The sequence below is a fragment of the Opisthocomus hoazin genome, chromosome 4 (assembly GCF_030867145.1).
Source record: "Opisthocomus hoazin isolate bOpiHoa1 chromosome 4, bOpiHoa1.hap1, whole genome shotgun sequence".
Taxonomy (NCBI): domain Eukaryota; kingdom Metazoa; phylum Chordata; class Aves; order Opisthocomiformes; family Opisthocomidae; genus Opisthocomus; species Opisthocomus hoazin.
This window is the reverse complement of record NC_134417.1, coordinates 68339600-68360193: the sequence shown is the minus strand read 5'-3', so window position 1 is coordinate 68360193 and position 20594 is coordinate 68339600. Positions and strand designations below refer to the sequence as shown.

Sequence of the window (20594 nt, the reverse complement as noted above, 5' to 3'; positions counted from 1 at the left end):
TCAGTCAAGATGATTTATTCTTTGCTTCCATTTTTTTGCAGCATATTCGTGCAATTATAATCACTCAGGCACCCAGCTGTTTGTATCCCTGTCTCTCTGACACGTTTTTATAAATGAACTCTTTTGTAAGAAATTAAGTAGGTCAGTCAAATTCCAGCGTGCTATGAATCAAGTGGGCTAGATTTATTTCAGTGCAAGCCATTAACGTTCAGATTGTCCGTTATTGAGTCATGCATGATCAGCAATGGAAGGACATACAGAAACTCCCTGAACTTGGGCAATCAAGATAAAGGTCAGGACACTCACAGTCCATTTCTCTTACACTTTTCTTGTTTTCTGAAAAAGGACAAAGACGCAGTGCAGAGTCATGGCATCGTTACTCTCACCAATCACAAAGTTGCGAATGTCGAGAAGTTCCTGTTTATATTACTGAGTAGCTTACAGAAGAGGTCCTTGTAGGAGTCAGTTATGTTTTTAGATGCATTTTATGAAGTTTTTTATATCTATAATGTAGGAAGCATGTTATTTTTTTAGAGTAGGTGTCTCAAAAGAACAAAATTGTTTAGAAGCCCATGGTATCCATTTCTCCCCATCTCTTATACTTCTGCTTGTTATCCTCAAAGGGTTATGCGCACAGTAGACTTTTTTTTACATACCCTTTCTGTATATATTCTCTCTACATATCCTCCCACTTGTTTTTCTCTCTGCCTTTTGGGCATTTTCCCTGTGCAACATGAACAAATATATTATTTGCTGTCCTGTTCTTCCTTTTGTAGTTTTAAAAAAGAGTCTGCAAAACGTGTGTGCATCTCCAGTATCTTGGTTGGAGCTAAGCCAGAATCCTAAAATTATTGCCTGTTTGTTTTTGTAATTTGAGCTTTTTTTAATGCTACAATAAGGGGATGGAGCTCCAGACCAGGAAGGCAGCTGGATGATCTGCCCTGACTGTGTAGGGCTATGAGAGCTGGCCACTGTTTCTCTAAGAGAGTTTTGACATCTTCACGTACTATGAATCCCCAACCTTGGAGATATTTGGAAGCCGTCTGGACACAGTCCTGGGCAGCTGGCTTTAGGTGACCCTGCTTGAGCAGGAGAGTTGGACCAAATGACATCCACAGGTCCCTTTCAGCCTCAGCCATTCTGTGTTTCTGTGAACTTCTAACTGCATGTCTCATCTGTCCTGTTCATGACTGACTTCTCGATTTCTGTGAGGGCTGATATTGCCTCAGAATACTTGTACCTGATTCTGTTCACGAATGTATCCTGTCTTACTATCTAATGTCTCGATGTGTCTTCCTCCAGATCAATTCAAAGTTAGCAGATCTCAATTCATGTATAAAGTTAGTGTCAGAGGATCTGTATGCAACGTATGTTAACCTGTCCTTTCTCTCACTCTCCCCCGAAATCCTTAGTTCAAATCTGGTCATGCTTTCTCATACCCACGCTACAATATTTGAGGTTCAATCACTTCAAAATTCAGCTGGATTCTGTGAAAATCTAGCTTTTTGGGGAGAGAGAGTGTCAATGTTAGGCTCATTCATCGTTTGAACATGGCATCCAACTATAATGCAGAACTCTAGAGATACTGACTTTTAGATTTTGAAATGTACAAAGATCATACTGTAGATATTGTAAAATGACAGTGAACTTTGCAAGGTCATTGGTCTGCACAATGAATAAATTTTGTCACGTATTGCAGTTGAGATGCTGATCAGTAAAAGTGTTTTGAATGTTTTCATTTGAATATGGAATTAGAGACTAACTGGAAAATACTGCTAGACATAAATTATCTTTCTTCTTCTTCTCAAAGCCATATGAGGGGCTAAGACTTCAGGACCTGCGAAGGCTTAAGGATATGCTGATTGTGGAATCTGCTGACATGCTCCAAGCCCCGCTCTTTACTGCAGAAGCTCTACTTCGGGCACATGGTAATCCAAAACCTTAAAGACTACTGAAAAAAATGTTTTCAGCAACATCAAAATTGCAGTTGTATATTTACTTTTTATTTCAAAGTAAAAGAGAAGTAATGGTTAATCAAACACCAGGAAATAGTTCTGTCCTGTTTTCAGCTGGGATAGAGGTGATTTTCCTCTCAGTAGCTGCTGTGTGTTGGATTTAGTACGAGAAGAATGTTAATAACACTGATGTTTTGAGTTGTTGCAGTGAAATCAATGACTTTTTCCAGTTTCTCATATTCAGCTAATGAGCAGGTGTGCAGGAGCCAGACAGATAGCCAAGCTGGCCAGCAGAAATATTCCTTACCGTAGACATCATGCTTAGTTTATGAATGGGGGTTGGCCAGGGGGCAGGAAGCTCTTCTCTTGTCCAGGAATTCGAATCCTATCTTGTCTGGGAGTTTGAAATTTTGGGGGAATTTAGCACAATTCATGATTTTGGGGTTCTGCGATTGCTGCTTAGGGACTGACTGCAAATTGGTCATTGGGTGGTGAGAAAAATTGTATATAGTTTGTTTTGCATGTTCCTTATTTCAGTAGTAGTAGTAGTGGTAGTATTTCCTTTGTTGTCTTATTAAACTGTCTCTACCTCAAACCTATGAGTTTCTCTTTTTGTTTATTTCTCCTCCCCATCCCACTGCGGGGGAAGAGGTGGGGTGAGTGAGCGGCTGTCGGGTCCTAGCTGCTGGCTGCCTTTGACTCTAGTTCCTATTGAAGTTCTAGCACATCTGGCACAGGAGCACTCAGTGGTGGTGTAACTTCATTCAGGTCACGGTAGTCCACTGTTAGTCTCCACTCTCCATTAGGCTTTCGCACTGGCCGTAGTAGCAAGTTCACGCAGTACTTCAGAAAGAAGTACTGCTGCACGGTGTCAGCAAGCATTGGGGCAGGCAGGGAAGCTGATAGGAAAGTGATTGAAACTAGGAATTGTAATGGAGGACATTTTAACTTAAGCAATATGGACAAACAGAGCTTTCCTGTTTTAGTGAGACACAGAAGTAGAACTTCCATGGCTTTATATGTCAAAAAAGCCAAATTCATTGTACCTGTTTTTTGTCAGACCAGTGGTTTTCTGCAGCTATATATTTGTGTATAAAATGGGATCAAAATAGAGAAATTTATTTATTTATTTAGCCATAGAAGCAGTCTGATCATTGTAATAAATGTTTGGAAATTCCCTTGGGGTTTAAAGCATACAAGTGCATGTCCTTTGAAGGATTTTTATTGTTACTCTTTTAATACAGGGTATACTTCCGCGTGTGTATCTGTAACTAGTTTAATTTCACTGAATTCAATCTGTGCTCTTGTCATGTAGTTTAAACTAGGGTTGTCAGAATGGGGATATTCTGAATTCAGTGTGTTCACTCCAGACAAAAGTATCTCTGAAATTCAGTGGAAGCTTTAGGCTTTGATTCAGTGATTCGAAACTTATGCTTACTGAAGCATCTGCATTGTTACTATGTGCCAAAGGAACTACTCAGGCAGTTAATGGTTTGCATGCTCAGCGCCGTATTGCTGGATTAAGCTTTCATACCCTGTTATTTGTGTGGTCTCCTTGTGAAAACAAAAAGGAGAGGGAAAAGTGAAATAGGAAAGTATTATTTTAAACCCACAATGTTTGGCAGACTTGTTGAAGAGATATAATACCTGAAACTCATCTCTCCCACATTATTTTCAAAAGTTGGTATTTGTGTTCCTTTTAATATTGAATTAAGTCCATGTGAACTTGTGCTAGTCTGATTATATTTAAGGCACAGTCTTTTCGTATATGTTTTTTTCATGTTGATTATTTGTTTAATTCTTATATTTTGGATTCTCAGAATACTCGCATTAAAGCTAAGTATTACTATATATTTGACTAAGTGGGTAAGCAGATGATGTAACCTTTGCAGATATTTTGAAGAAGAGAATGATGGCAGTAACTTTCAAACTCACAGCACAGTCTGTAATAATTCCAAAAGCAGTGAGGTTGATGTAAACTGTGGAGAAATGTCTGCCAGCATCTAGCAAGCAGGAACTGAAAGTTGAGAAGAAATCAGTCTGTGTTGGAAAGGTCATTCTACTGATGTTGCCTTAGTGATGTAGCAGTAATTTAATGCAATTGGCCAGTGCAGAGAAAGCAGCATAGACAATTTGCAAGTCATGAGAAAGTCAACTGTTTTGCCTGTAGCTGTAGTCATACACTGGGAGTTATTAAAACATAATTTATTTTATTTGAAATGAAGATATAGGATTGGTTCAGCCTAGTAAAGGGAATAAGTGACCTATTTACAAAGGCTTAGACAACTGGGAAACATCGAATGCCAAATTGTAATGTTGTTGCATTTAATCTTGAAATTCATAAAAGAATAATGTGAAATCTTATTTCACACTTAATGGATTAAAAGCTTCTTTTAAATTATTGGAAAAATCATTCTTATGTGCTACATCCAATAGTTTACAGACATGTAATATTTAATCCAACAAACTTCGCTTGCTTTTATTGTGCAGCTATATCAATTTACTGACACAGGCTGTAAGAGTTAAGAGCTTCTTTTTCTTTTTTTTTTAATTAAGAGACAGAAATATGTAGAGTCAGAGCCAAGATTAAAAAATACTGTTAGGGCAATCGTGAAAAAGAAATACCTGTACATTTTTTTCTACAACTATTTTTTCAACATTATTCCTGTTATTGTTCTAGTTCATTATACAGCAGTTGATTTCAGGATATAAGAGGCAATTCAGCAGCTATAACTACCTTATATTTTACTAAAACTCATAAGTTAGTAAAGAAAGCACAGTGGAATCCATTAGGTAGCATGTCTTAACCCTGCGTAATTCTGAAAAAACAGTACAAATAGTGGAGCTCAAGAAAACTTCTAGCAAATTTTATCTGTATCTTAGCATCAGTCAGCTCCCCTCTGAAAGATTCTAAGAATAGGGTAATTTTGAAAATGCTAATAACATTTATAATTTTTAAAGTGTAGATATGTTCAAGGTCCATGCCTTTAAACAAATGAAATTAAACTAACCCATGATATGTTTTAGCTTAGGTAAGTAAGCACATGATCAGTAAATCATCTCTAGCTCAAAAGCTTTTTTCCGTATTAGGAGGGAGTAGATTTTAGTATGATATTAATCATTATTTGGCAGGGGCAATATTTTACCAAGTTCAGTGCTTAGAACGCTTACTTTTTTTTCCCAGCATTAATACAGTATAGAAATGCTATTTATCTTTTTCTTATAAAACCTGAAATTCAATAAAAACAACATATATTTTTTTGGTTTATAACATTGAGTTTCCAGTGGGAGTACCTAACATTAAAAAAAAACCCTTTAAAATATTTGTTTAGAGCAACAGGAAAAAATAGGGAAATTTCTCTTTCCTTCAGAAATTCTAGTTCATCTGATCTGTGCATAGTGTTGATGGTTTTAGATTCAAATCCATATAGGAATTTGATAAATTTGTATTTGAATGAGAAGTTTTTAAGTATTTTTAATAGAAGAAAATCACTATTCTTAAGATACCTTCAGTATTACTCCTAGGAGTCAGAAACAGAAAACATTTCAAACAATAATTAAGAAAGATTTGGTTTAGTTTTAAGATCTTCATACATCATAAAATTTGTTTCACTAGTTCTTTTTTGTGTATAAATAGGCAATGTTAATTATTAATAAATAAAAGCAAAGCATTCAGTAACAATTATAAAATCAAAATGTGGTACAAATATATAAAACTTTTTTTGCAGTCAGGTGGGGTTTTTTTCCTTTTATTTTCCCCAGAAGTATATCACTCATATGCATATATAAAGACTGGTAAGTCATTAAGTCGCAAATCTTTTTATAATCCAATTGTATCTTAGTCTTCTTCCTTCATTGGCAGCACTTGGCGTCATCTTCTTAAAAAACCACAACAGATAAAAGTGAGTCCATATTGAACAATTACTGTCTTCATAGGAAGGGAAAATGCTGAAATTTCTGTGTTGCAAGGGCTGTTATATTTTGATCTGTCTTTGCAAGTCACTGCAGTTCTGGTTTCTGATTGAATCTTCTAGGTACTACAATTGCTGTAAATAAAAATAATGTTATTTAAGATTGATATTACACAGAAAGGAGAGGCTTGCGATGCAATTATTTACATAAATATACTGGATTATGTATTATCTTGGAATGTGTGATATTTAATGTCTAAAGTTCCATTCACTTACACTTTATCGTATTTCTTTCTGAGGTTTTTAGCTTAGTATTTATATATTCTTTTGAGGGTGCATTTACTATATATATATATATAATATATAAAACAGTCAGCTACCTAATTTCCTGTATCTGTATATTTATTGCAGACTGGGACAGGGAGAAGTTACTTGAAGCATGGATGTCTAATCCAGAGAACTGCTGCCAGCGTTCAGGTGTTCAGATGCCAACTCCCCCTCCGAGTGGATACAACGCGTGGGATACGCTCCCTTCTCCACGAACTCCACGCACTACTCGCTCTTCTGTAACCTCCCCGGATGAAATCAGCCCCTCACCAGGAGACATTGAGACAGCTGTGGTAAGTTTATAAATAGAGCTGAAACTAGCGAGGCAGAAGAGCTGATTTCTAAACATAGCGCACCTATGTGGACAGGAGAGCTGTGTTGTCGTCTTATTCTGAAAATATGCTTGTAAAGGTGTAAAGCGTCTATCTTTGCAGAAGTGGTGAGCAGAGAAGTGAACACCTTAAACGTTCTATATAAGAACACAATCGAGCATCTGGCTAATGTAAAGCACTCTGTTTTCACTCTCCTCGTCACTCACACAGTAGCATTTTAACTAGTTACAATCACATCAGTGCTTTTGCCTCCTTTTAGCTTGTCTCCTCATCTCATCCTTATAGAGATGTTCACTTTCATTTTATCCATTTCCCCGAATGTACTCTATGCTGTGAACCCTGCCTTTTGAAAATTTTTTCTTTAGAAAACAAAATTCTCTTTGTCTGCATTTTGAAATGTCAGCCCACTAGTGTACTGTAAGCTTATAATTACTTTTACTATATGTGGGCTGCTTCAGGCAGTTTACAAGACTATTGCAAATTTGAAATATGAAAGCGCCTTTCATTGAAATCAGTGTGGTTCTTTTGGAAGACAGACTTCTCTTTTTAATAATCCGCAGCTGCAGCATTATAAAACTTTTGCTCCATGACCTAAGCATTTTTCTAGAATACTATATGCCATCTCGCAAATGGATCATCCCTAGATCTCATATTAAAATCAAGATTTTTCATTACTGCATAGAAATTTTTTATTTCTTTAATTTTAAAATGCTGAAAAAGAAGCCATGTAGGAGGAATAATATCGTAGATTTATTTACATTAGCAGTTAAATATTGTCCAGGAATATTTCCTAATTAAAATGTGTAATGAAAGATTACATGTCTTCAGTTTTAGTTTGTGGTTTGTTTTTCATTGGTGATCCATAAGCCAGGAATGCAGATTTGGATAATAATTACCATTCTAGATCAAGTGTATCTAAATCCAAATCCAGAATTATACATTTAGTAATCCTGTTCATTTAAAAATCTTATAAAGAGCTATCAAAATAATATTTTCAAAATGTCATTTATGAAATAATACATATTTGTCTGAAGTATCTCATTTTGGTAGGAAAATTAAAACTAAAAGAAATAGATAAAATAAAGCCACAAGCCATAAAGCTGCTTTTCAGATTTTGCATTTAGATCCTATCTTACAATTGAAATTGTTCCAGTAAATGTTCTGTATATGATATTTTGAACTCAGGACTTCATGAAATTCCTGATTTTAAAGTTATGTTTTAAACAAAACTGAAAACTTTTGTAAATTTAATAGTGAACATTTTTCCTGCATTGTCAACTTCTAAAATATTTAATTTTGGCTAGACAATAAGGTGAAATGACTGAAACGACAATAACTGCCTTCACTGAGTTTTGCACTTTAAAGGCCAACTTCTTTGGTTTGGTTTTGTTTTGGCTATAACACAAGCTTTTTTAAAAAGTGGCGTAACATAAGCTAACTTTTTTTAAATGTCCTCTGTGTATATAATATCTAATGTATTGAAAGTTGAAGTAAATTTTCATGAAATCTTTGTTCCAATGGAAATATACAAATATTCAAGTTCCTTGAAGAACATGAATATTTATTTTCATGTCTAACCACAAGCAATGAGAAGTTTCGTCCCTATACTCTAAATGTTTTCAGGGTAAGGGTCTCAATATTCAGTGTTATTTTTTCTATAGTACCTAGATGTATAAAATTCAGCAGGGGTATCTTCTGTTGGAATACTTGTAGGTTAACTTAGTCTTTATTTTGGTTGAAAGCCTCAAATATTTAAAATAAATAATATTTACACAGATTATTACTTAAAATAGTTGCTACTGTTGCATGACCAAATTGCTCCGCCTTGATTTGGACCTGATCATTTGACAGGCTAAACATCTCCTGTAGCCTCTGTCATCTCCAAACTCCATTTCTGTCTGCCTGTGAAGCTGATGAAAAATTCAGGTCCTTTTTGTCTCTTGAACTCTAACTCCGAGGTCCCAGCGCTCTGCAGGGTGAAGCACTTACTGAGCTGGAGGACGTGACGGAAGGCGCCCCAAAATGTGCTGTTTGGATAGGGAGGTACAGAAACAGAGATACCTAATCTTTCCCATTTCTCTTTCTATAGCGTAAATAACTTTTTTTTCTGGTTACAGTTAGATTTTTTCCCACTACCGAGCGCATTTTTAAATTTTTGCTGAGGTTTTCCAATGTAATGTGTCCTCTTTAGGGTATTTCTTAATCAGAAGTATATTTTTCATCTACAGTGTGACATTTGTATGTGTAATATTTCTGTGTTTGAAGACCCAGTGGATATGCCTTGTGGACATGACTTCTGCAGAGCATGCTGGGAAGCGTGAGTATATGTACTTTTCTGTCTTTTGAGACACTTTCATACCTGCCGTTTTGAAGAGGAAAGGACAGAGACCATAAACAGTCTTAAGTACTGTTTGGGTTTCAAAGAGTTGCTGGTTTGACCCTATCAAATATTTAGGTTGTCACTCAAAGTGACCATCAACTATTATAGGCTTACATAATGTCTGGTTTGGTCCTGATTCAGCAAAGCTCTTAAGCAAATGTTTCAAGCCTGTATGTAAATAGATTAGCCTACTCTTAATTGGCTCAGAGTATGTGTGTGTGGTGTTGGCAGCGTTGTCTAAATTAAGCACATGCTTAATTTCATCTCTTAGTTTAGCACACTAAACGTAGGCATCGTAAATCCATTTCCAGTCTGAAAAACAATTAAAATGCTTTCTTACATTGAGGGTTAATGACTGAGGAGCAGATTTAGCTTAAAAGTTCTGTCAGTGTAATACTTTTGTTACTACTTGAATTTTTTTGAAGTCAGAATAGTCATGCTAGTAAAAAACTCAGACATGGATAATTATGCTAGCATAAATATTAATCATACTTCCCAGGGATAATTATTTCTGTATGCAGTGCCTTTATGTTCATCTTTGTCCCCATTCAGGAGATTGTACCACTTGAACTGTACCACTGTAGTGTCTTGTTACAGTGTCATATCAGCACAGCTAGTTCTACTGCAGATCAGCCCAATTTATATGAACCCATTCTTCCTGTGTTAAGGAAGAGCACTTTCTCTTCCGTGTGACCTTTTCGAAGGCAATTCTTTCAGTGGCAAGAAAATTAATAGTCGTGCTTCTGTTGTCTTGCAAATTGTTATGCAGCAATGTAGAAGTCAGCAAGAGATCATTGGCTTGACATGGTGCTGGACTATGTGTACTGCAATTTGTGCACGCACTCAGAGCTACAGTTCAATGTCAAGCAAGTGTTTGCAGTGGCACGTCTAGGGTGGGATTCATCTTTCCGAGCCAGTCATTGCTAAGTTACTTGGAGCATAGCCAGGGCTGAGTTATCGCATTCTAACATACAAATCTAAAATGGGATGAATTGGCAAGTCTCTACCTTAACTATTAAAGGATCCCAGGTGACTAACTTAGAATAGCTGCCTGTCAATTTAGATAAGATGAGTATCATCCTTGATGTCAGATTTATAAGCAAGTTACAGCTTTTAAACTAAGCAACCTTATGCATGGTTAAAGTCCAGCTTTCAGATTTCTGAGCTCATTCTGTCTGGCATTCTGGTGCTTAGGGACTATAAAGGTCTCCAATTAGAAACTGGTTTCCAAGAGCAGACCTATTTTGACTAGCACAGTTGTAAAAATTAATTGCATAATCAAATTAATTATTTCCTAGATTAATTACACTTACATGTTCCGTTTCTGATTGAACTTAGAAGTAATGCTCAGTTTAATTAAACATTGCATAGCTGTCTCTGATAAATGGCAAGGATGGAAACCACAAACGCACAGGGCTAAGCATAGCTAATGGTGCTCACTTTTGAACAATGACGGTGTTTGTTTCGGTTTTTTTAATTACATTGTTTGTCAAATCTGTAGCCCTTTTGAGCTGAAAGGGATACTTAGTATTCTTTGTTTAAAAATTTATTTATGTGAATATCTGTAAACCTAGTATAAAGTATTCAGCAGCCTTCTAATTTTTATTTCTTATTCACAAATACTGACTGACAAAATTCTGGCAGATTTTTGAATCTGAAAATTCAAGAGGGTGAAGCTCACAACATTTTTTGCCCAGCATATGATTGTTTCCAGCTTGTGCCTGTAGACATCATAGAAAGTGTGGTTTCCAAGGAGATGGACAAAAGATACCTTCAGTTTGACATTAAGGTAAATCATCGAGCTGTTCTTGTACTCTTGAACTGTATTTAATTTTATTAAAAATAACTTATAACTTCTGTGTGAAATGCTGCAATATATCTGTAACTTTCCAAGTAGAAATTAATAAATTACTATGTACACTGAATTATTGGCTGTCTTACATGCCATAATATCAACGTTCGATATACCACTGAGAAAAAAGAAAGAACACTATATTTATTCCTTAAGCACAAATGCAATACTTCCATAATGTGTAACCTAATGCATTCTTAATAAAAGGATTTGATCAAACTAATTTTCCTAATAGGTGATAAGAAGCTTTTAATAAGCCAGACTTGTTTGTGTTGGCAATCTAAAATTTTGGAGAGTTTTTGGATTTTTATTACCAATAGACTGTTTACAGTCACTAATGGTATCTGTTTCCATGTTAAAAATATATTACTACAAGTGAATTACTTTTTTTTTTTTTTTCTATCCGGTGCTTGATATGGTCACTATATATAGGAAGAGAAGTAGGAAAATCTCGATTTGGTTTTCCAGTGTGATTTTTTTTTTATGTGTGTATTTCCATCATTGCAGCTTGTTTTTAGAAGCAATCTTTTAATTCACCTTTTTTCCTTTTATACTAGTGCAGTAATGAACTCGTCTTTGAGATAATGTGCTACTTTATCAGTGGTGGCAGGGCAAAAGAAAGTAGAGGAATATTTTTTTGTTTACAATACAATACTTTCTCTGTGTGACAGATCTCTTTAATACACAGTAACAGTGTCTTCCACAGTAAGATGCAAATTTATTTACCAGATCTGATTAAGCTTTTACATCTTCATATTTCACACAGCTGATGATCAGCATAGGTTTGAAGCAAAGTAGTGAAAGTTGCTTTTGCTTCTCATTTATTAGATGTAAGATTTACAAAATAAGAACTACTACATTAACCAAAAAAGATTGGGGGTAAATTCATGAGTTAGTCTAGTTCTGATTTGGAATATATTGTGGAATTTTTGTTTTAATCTATAAGGTTTTAATTCTTTTCAACTACAGGAGTCAGTTCTGTCAATGAATGTATGGCTAGTGCATATACAGTAGCAGTTTACAATAAGCCATATCACAAAGGAATTGACTTGCCCACATTGAACATTCTGTTTGGGATGTAAGTCGTTTGCATCTTAGCATAAGTCTGCAGTACTGTTGTTGTTTCAAAAAAAGCCCCAACGTTTTTAAGGTGGAGATTAAATTATTCCGTTTTTATAACTATTTTTAAAAGCCTATTAAAGTAGCTACAAGATTGTCCTTATGCTTTTTGGCTTTGTTCCTTCAAAGGAAGATTATGAATACAGATTGTTTGATATCGATGATGAAATCTGATCTTATGTGTTAAAATATTTTCCTTTTTTCCCCCTAGGCCTTTGTTGAAAATAATCCTGCTATTAAATGGTGTCCTATACCAGGCTGTGAAAGAGCAGTAAGGCTAACAAGACAAGGATCAAATTCAACAGGATCAGATACACTTAGCTTCCCTATGCTAAAAGCCCCCGCTGTAGATTGTGGAAAAGGACATCTTTTCTGCTGGTTAGTACTGGAAGCTTATCTACATCTACACAAACTCACAGTCACTGCTATTCCAGGAATTAATTTAAAAGTCGCACTTAGAACTAAGCGTGCAACAAAAATTTGTATGGGATGGTATATGACTGTACTATCCTGTATCCATGCACTAAATAACCTCATGTGCACAAATATTTTAGTATTTTGGGGCACAGCGAAGGTTTATAATACTGTATTACTCTTTATTGATTCTGTTAGGTGCAAAGCAGCAATATGGAGTGTTGAGATGTTCTGTTCTGAGGGGACAGAGAAGTGAGATATTGGTGGAAGGATTTTTGTGTCTGCTCTGGATAGTTGTGGTATAATTGAAACATGGCACATTCTGAATTGTAGCACAGAAAACCAGCAATTTTTAATCTCTTTCTGAATTTTTGGTAGAATCACATCAAAGAAGCTGGAGTTTAAACAGGACTGTGGAGGACCTTTTGCTTCATATATAGCTATTGCATTTGCAGGATCACTGCAGTCATTGTTTCACTTTAGGATCAGCACTTTATGCTATCTTTTACTGAGTCTTAAGATGAATACAAGCTTGAGAAGGAGTAAAAAGCCATGAGGTATTTAAAAAAAAAATCCCTGAGATTGCCTGTCTTCAGCACTTCCAAGGAAAAGACAACAACAGTATCAACAAAAGCAAAAAAGTGGCGAGATATTTTTCTGAAGTGCAGAGCAAAGCCCTATCCTAGTTCCTTGAGATTAGCAGACTGACAATTTATGACTATTGTAGTGAGACATCCTTTTAGCTGTTGGAAAATCGAAAGGGGTCAACCAAAGTATAGAGATTCAGACAAGCTGAGTAATCCTTCTTTTATTTTTTCAATTGAAACCATGATGCAAGAAGAAGAGATCCTGAATAATCTGCTTGATTCCAAATATTGTAAGACTCTTAATGAAAGATGCTTCTGATTTTAGTTCTTTCCCCATATGAATGGAAAGGAAGAAGGAGCAAGAAGAAAGTAGACATAATGAAACAACCACGAAAGCCAGAAAACAGAACTTCTTATAAAGAGATTGTTCACAGTGGATGGAGAACTCAGAAAGAAACAAATCCTGTGGAAACAAACCAGAAAACGTTTTTTACCAGTGAACATATAAGAAACCTTAGTACTATTCCACAAGAAGGTACCATCCTCTCATCCTTGCTTCTGATTACAGACAGAGAATCATTTTTTCCCTGAACCTGAAGGACAGAGCTTGAGACCACTTTAGTGTAATCATAGAACCATAGAACGGTTTGGGTTGGAACGGACCTTAAAGATCATCTAGTTCCAACCCCCCTGCCATGGGCAGGGACACCTTCCACTAGACCAGGTTGCTCAAAGCCGCATCCACCCTGACCTTGGAACACTTTCAGGGAGGGGGCATCCACAACTGCTCTGGGCAGCCTGTTCCAGTGCCCCACCACACTCACAGTAAAGAATTTCTTCCTTATATCTAATCTAAATCTGCCTTCTTTTAGTTTAAAGCCATTCCCCCTTGTCATATGCCCTTGCAAAGAGTCCCTCTCCAGCTTGCTTGTAGGCCCCCTTCAGGTACTGGAAGGCTGCTATAAGGTCTCCCTGGAGCCTTCTCTTCTCCAGACTGAACAGCCCCAACTCTCTCAGCCTTTCCTCATACTGACGTGGTCCTTCAGACATTGGCAGCTTCTGCTTCCTTTATGTGGGCTGAATGTACTGGCTCCCCAGAGTGTTCTCTGAGTGTGAAAATGTCCTCTGAGTGCCTAATTTTTATGAGAAATGTCTTTTTTATGTTTCCTGATAATATTTCTGAATGTTCTTTTTATGTTAATACCTTGAGATACTGCACAAGCAAATACAGTTAAGGTCTTGAAAAAGACCTCATTTTAGCAGCGAAATGTCCAAGAAGGCCTTTCCAAGGCCTTTTTTTCATCCCCCACAAAAGTGAATGAAGAGTTTCAGTAAGGGCAAGAAAGTTCTGCTAGCAACCAAAGCATCCTGCAGTACTATAAATCAGAACCATTTACTGACAACAGCCATATTAGTCTTACAGTACAAAAACCCCATGCATGAATGAGTTCCTCTGGAGATAAAGAAAGTGTATTCTCAGTTCAGAGAGTTTTCATCATTACTGTATGCCTAAAGGCAGCTTGCTTTATATTTTTAAAGTTCAATAAACACATCCCACAGTTCCCTACTTAACGTCAGTTCTGCAAGTTTTACCCAGGTAATCTACAACTTCAACACTGTAATAGCAATTGATACTGCAGTTAGTAAGAGATTCTTTGGAATTTATGTATTAGAAAACCCCAGCCAACCCCTAGATAATCACTTGCTGTTTTCAGATCTATAGTCTTCCTGCTCATAAACACGAGAAAATTTTGCGAGTCTATTTCCTTTTTTTTTCTTTTAATGTGGAAGTAGGAATGTTCCTCTTAAATACAGAGTTCCTTAGAATTTACTCATTTTTCGTTACCCACCACTAGCAGTGCCTTCAACAAAATGTGATCTGTTGCGACAATCAGAAAATTCTATTCCCTTTCTGAAAAAGCATTCTGCGATATTTAAATGTAGTACAAATGAAAACTGTGCACAAATCCTACATATGTGTATTATAATCAGATACATTCAACATACTAGAATGCCTTCGTGCTGTTTCAGGAGCACAAGGAACTGCAGCAAGCAGACACATACTAGTTTTTCACCATTAGTCCTCACTCCTTTCATCTTGGATGTAGACAAGGGGCAGAATCTCATTCTGTCGGAGAGACATCTCTTCAGGTGCTCTTGGGAAGCCAATTATAATTTCCAACAGTGTGTTGCTGTTTTGATTCAAAATTCATTATATGATATAAATATTATCATGAGAGGAAAGAAAATCCAGAATTGCTTTCTTCTTGGATGATGCTTTTCGCTCTTCCATGAATTTTAACTTGTTGAAACGTGCTACAGTTTTATGAAGTATGTACTGCACCTTCAAATAAATCATCCTGCTGAGTATTGAAGGCAGCCTGGGGAGGCTAACACTGTTGATTGTCACTGCCATTTGGCATTAGTTCCCTTCATTCCGTGCTGTCAGGGAGTCTATCCAAAATACAACTTTGTTTCATAATAAGTTTTATAAGCGGTAGGCTCAATGCTCTTACTCTAGTAAAATGACATCCCGGTATAAAAATTCTTGTTTTGGGGTGGGCAGAGGAGAGGACTTCTTCCATGAGAAGTTGTGACTATTGTATAGATATAGTTCTAGATATAGATGCATGATATATATATGGTTGAACTTCATTAAAAACCAAAAATTTACAACTTTGAAAACATCAAAGACAGAACCTTCCCTGCCCACCAGTAATAGATTGACTAATAAGTTTTTAACTTAAAACTGAGTTTATTATCATTTTTGCTAGTTGCAGTTCTTTCTGGGAACAAATACTGTGTGAGAGGTCTTGGCTGTCTTGAAGTCAATGATTTGAGCATACTACTGTCCCACAGAAGTGAAAGATGTCAGTTTTCAACCAGCGCTGAGATTGCCTTATTATACACTAGTTATTCATTCCAGTACAATCTTTCCCAGCTACAGATCTGAAGTATCTCCAAACCAGAGATCCTTGTGTAGTGAATTTAAGCTTGTTTGACAGCATACTAGCTATTGGGAGAAAAGTTGAAAGCTGTTGCCATAGCTTTTTCTTTGTTCCTGCATTCCTGCTTAAGATGTGGAGAAGAGCAATCAGAAGGGTATTGATGTAGTTTCTGAATCTGTGGTGCAGAGAGCAGTTCACCATTGGATCTGCAGAAATCTTGCGTATGCTCTGATGCAGCTGGTGCCCATCTGAAATATAGTCCCTCTGAATTGTTTGGTTTGATGTGGCAGATGTCTGAGGCTATTTGCTGCCATTCTAGTAAAAAAGGGAGTCATTACAAATCCAGAGTCCATATCGACACATCTACACCAAAGCACCGTCTGGAACCCATATATTTGCCACTGCGTAGTAGAGATTGCCATCCTTAAAGCTAGCAGTAACTTCAAGAGAAGCTCAAGGGACTCATTTCTCCACAGTGTCCATGTAACTAAGCAAAACCCTCCATTTAATAGACTCTGGTGGAAAGAGTAAACATCCATAAATAATTCTGGTGTTGAAGGCTTGGCTCTTGTTCTAGATTAAAAGCTTGAATCTAGTTAAAGATTAGTTATTACAACTGAACAGATGCAAGTAATTTTACATAAAATGCATTTCAGCTCTAGCAAACTACCTAGTTTTGGATAATCTCTTTATTCTGGTTTACCTTTATTACAGAAACTATACTAGCACTTTTTGTGGCACTAAAATAGTACCTGGGCATAACTCAAACAAAGTGCAAACCAGCTGATTTATTTCAGAACAAAGTGCAAACCAGCTGATTTATTTCAGATTGTGACTTTAAAAAGCTCTTTTCCTTTCCTGTCTCATTTAAATTCTTTATTAATCTTAATAATGGTCACCTATGCTTATGAGCAAGTAGTCTAAGAGTACTTTAAAATAATATTAATTGGATGGCTTTTTATCTTCCTGACTTAATTAAAGTTTGAGTGTGTCTTGATAAGTTTCCATAGTTTAGCTTGAATCAATTTTAACTTTAATTTTAAATCTCTAAATGGTAAGTCATTGTGTATGCACCTTCATTTTCAGGGAATGCCTTGGTGAGGCACATGAACCTTGTGATTGCCAAACCTGGAAGGACTGGCTACAGAAAATATCTGAAATGAAACCAGAAGAACGTAAGAGTCTCGGGGTGGGGGGAATTAAGTTTTTTTGCTATTGTTGTTTTCTTTCAGTTTTAGAGGGATTTTTTAGTTACATTAAGTAAAATCTCTACATTGGTTGAAAAATAGGGTAAAACGGAAAGAAAATTATACCCATGAATCAGGGGCTGCTTCGCAATTTAACTGCATATTAGGCAGCACTGTGGTAGACTGTTCTTCATAAACTATTCCTCCCCATAAATCCGCGTGTGGTTCAGTCAGAGCATACAATACCCTTTTCCCTTCCTCTTACAGCTTTGTTTCATTAATTAATTGATTTATTCCTGAATATACCTTTATTTGTCCTGGGAAATTTTAAATCTTTTAGCCCAGTCTGCACTTCTGTTTGGGTTGTGTTCCATGCAGTTGTTTGTGTACTTTAAAACTAATACAAGCCAACAGGTGATAGTAAGGTTGAGGGTGAATTGCAAGGGAATTGTGGGGAATGGCTTAATGATAAATAACTTTTACTGAAAAAAATAATAAAGGTTGAGTTTACACAGGACAGACGTTTTTCTTGGTCAACATTAACAAAAAAAATAAAGATTAACAGTAATTTAAATAAATGCTAACTTAACTTGGTCACCACAGTTCAGAGCCTTTCCATAATATCTTATAAATATTCTGGAAAGCACAGAAAATTTTATAAAGTGGCAAAATACACCATACTTTGTCAAACTATGCCAATTTTTCTCATGTATGTATTTGCTCATTTATGTATTATAAATATCATGTATAATATATAAAAATTTGTATAGAAATATATGTTTGGAAATATATAGAAAGAATATGTGTGATAATATTACATATAATATGTATAAATTAGGAAATGTATATATTTATCTATGTGAGAAGTATATACAGCGAAGAATTACGATACTCTGTCAAGAAGCAGGTAAAGATATATCTTTCCTAATCAGTTTTCAAAAAAGATTCTACAAATACAATTTCACCTTCTCTGTTTTTGCATGCTCCATATCCTCCTGTCACGCTCAAAAAGTTGTGGGAGTGAGTGAGGCATATGAAGATGCTGCCAACTGCCTGTGGTTACTAACGAACTCCAAACCATGCGCCAACTGCAAATCTCCAATTCAGAAGAATGAGGGCTGCAACCACATGCAATGTGCAAAGGTAAGAAAGACCCTTCATACAATTTGTTGTGAAACCACAATTCAGGTTCTGTATGTCATCTATATGTTTTAGGAGCACAGATGTCCAAAATCTCTGAAATGTCATGCCTGAGATCTAATGGAACCTGTTGGCAAGAATTAGATAATTTGCAAATGGCGGGTTACGTGTATTTAGAAAATGTTAAATATTTAGTGAAATCTGTTTGGCTGGCAGGTGAACACTATAATGATCAAAATTTCATAAACACCTAAGAAGTACTGGCAGTACACTATGAAACTTCAGGAAGCAGAAATAATTGATGGTTTAATCATCATTAATAATGTAGAAGAGAAAGAACATTTTTAGTTGGCAGAAGATGAAACATTTTAAGGAATAGTAAGCTCTAATGAAGATTTTGCCTTACTACATTTTTCTTTTGCACTATTTCTCTAACATCGCAACAAAACAGAGAAGTTTAAATGGAAAACTATAAACGGGAATTAATCAGTAGGAATGAAAAGACAGCAGAGAGTAATACCGAAAGAAACTTATTGATGACAGCAGCCAAAAAATTAGTCATGAGTTTGCACTATGCTACTGAAATAGAAAAAAATATTTTTTGCCATAAGTTCAGTATCATTTGAGAATGCTTTTTCTCTCAAATTAGTTAAAAGCCAGCATATTTAGAATACTGATTCTTTATGTCAGAAACAACTTACATAACTACAGTGAATACCTCTTTGAGGAGCATCATTAATAATAAGAACGTAGCACACACTTGACATAGTTGGCCTCCAATAAAAAGCTAAGAGATTTAGAAAGTAATTCTCTTTCTTTTTTTTTCTGGAAATGCATTGGTCTCTCTCCATTGCTATGCAGATCCAATTTTCTTTATGTTATCATCACATATTCTGTCTTTCTGTGATATGAATTGAAGACTGGGCCTTTTTTTGGTGCCATTTCTTTGGGTTTGTCTGTGGCCGCAGAGAACAGATTCTCCTCCACTTGATTTATGCCAAGTTTTCTGGTTTGTTTTTTTTTTTCTTAAATGATTTTTAAAAGAGCTCAAAATCCCATGGGGCTAAAAACTGTAAAAGGTATGTTAGTTGCAGCTTCTGCCACTGAGCTCATCTCAGTTGAACAAAAATATGGCTTCAGGCTGGAGAAGACTTTGACCGTTAAACACTGTTGAATGCAGATAATTATTTCAGTACCATTCAGAGGCACTGGCTGGCATCCACGGTTCTCTTTTCTTCTTTGATGCTGTACCTTACAAACAACTTCAAGTGTCCTTAAAACAGTCTGATTCCTTTTGTGGTGGAGAAATCTCTGCAAACAGAAGCTGCCTTCCCTCAGCCTAGTGAGGAAGGAAAAGAAGGGTATCCTCAAGCTAACTGCAGGGCTCAGACACAAAGTATAGGGGTCACCTTGCTTGTCTCTTCCTCCACTGAAGTAAGGGTCTGTGACGGAGCTTCTGCCTTTGCTGCAGTGAGGTCTGCTCAAGCCTACTACATGATCACAGAATCACAGAACGTTCGGGGTTGGAAGGGACCTCTGTGGGTGATCTAGTCCAAACCTCCTGCCAAAGCAGGGTCACCTACAGCAGGCTGCACAGGACCTTGTCCAGGCGGGTCTTGAATATCTCCAGAGAAGGAGACTCCACAACCTCCCTGGGCAGCCTGTTCCAGTGCCCTCAGAGGGAAGAAGTTCTTCCTCATGTTCAGATGGAACTTCATATGCTTCAGTTTGTGCCCATTGCCCCTTGTCCTGTCTCTTGGCACCACTGAAAAGAGTTTGGCCCCATCCTCCTGACACCCACCCTTCAGATATTTATAAGCATTTATTAGGTTCCCTTGCAGCCTTCTCTTCTTCAGGCTGAACAAGCCCAGCTCCCTCAGCCTCTCCTTGTAGGAGACATGCTCCAGCCTCCTCATCATCTTTGTAGCCCTCCGCTGGACTCTCTCCAGTAGCTCCTCATCTTTCTTGAACTGGGGAGCCCAGAACTGGACACAGTACTCCAGATGAGGCCTCACCAGGGCAGTGTAGAGGGGAAGGAGAACCTCCCTCGACCTGCTGGCCACACTCCTCCTAATGCACCCCAGGATTCCATTGGCCTTCTTGGCAGCCAGGGCACACTGCTGGCTCATGGTCAACCTGTTGTCCACTGATGAGCTATGAATGCCTCTTAGCAGCTAGTGTGTGCCTTGCTGAGGAGGATACTTTTTACTCATAAAATCACATTTCTGTACTTAAGCAGGCATCGTACTCTTTTATGAGCCCAGTTTCTAAGGAGACTAGGCTTAAGCAGTCCTGCTCTCTCTCTCCCCTACCTGTAGTAGTTTTTTAACCTTCTGGGTACTTTGAACCAGATACAAAGGAACAGGAGGGGGTTCACAGATATTAAATTACTGGAAGTTTCATGAAACTTGATAGCTGTATGGTGCGGAGACTTAATTTGGT

The 20594-nt window shown here is 36.8% G+C and overlaps 1 protein-coding gene across 6 annotated transcripts in view; it reads left to right on the top strand.

Moving 5' to 3' along the window:
- Nucleotides 1-20594, top strand: part of ANKIB1 (ankyrin repeat and IBR domain containing 1) — a 102395-nt gene that overhangs the window by 68464 nt on the left and 13337 nt on the right. For all 6 annotated transcript variants that reach the window (XM_075419350.1, XM_075419351.1, XM_075419346.1 and 3 more), the window contains exons 5-11: nt 1811-1928; nt 6278-6486; nt 8754-8842; nt 10550-10694; nt 12088-12254; nt 16912-17000; nt 18025-18155. In XM_075419350.1, the coding sequence (XP_075275465.1) occupies nt 1811-1928; nt 6278-6486; nt 8754-8842; nt 10550-10694; nt 12088-12254; nt 16912-17000; nt 18025-18155 (948 nt within the window). The remainder of the gene's footprint in view (nt 1-1810; nt 1929-6277; nt 6487-8753; nt 8843-10549; nt 10695-12087; nt 12255-16911; nt 17001-18024; nt 18156-20594) is intronic.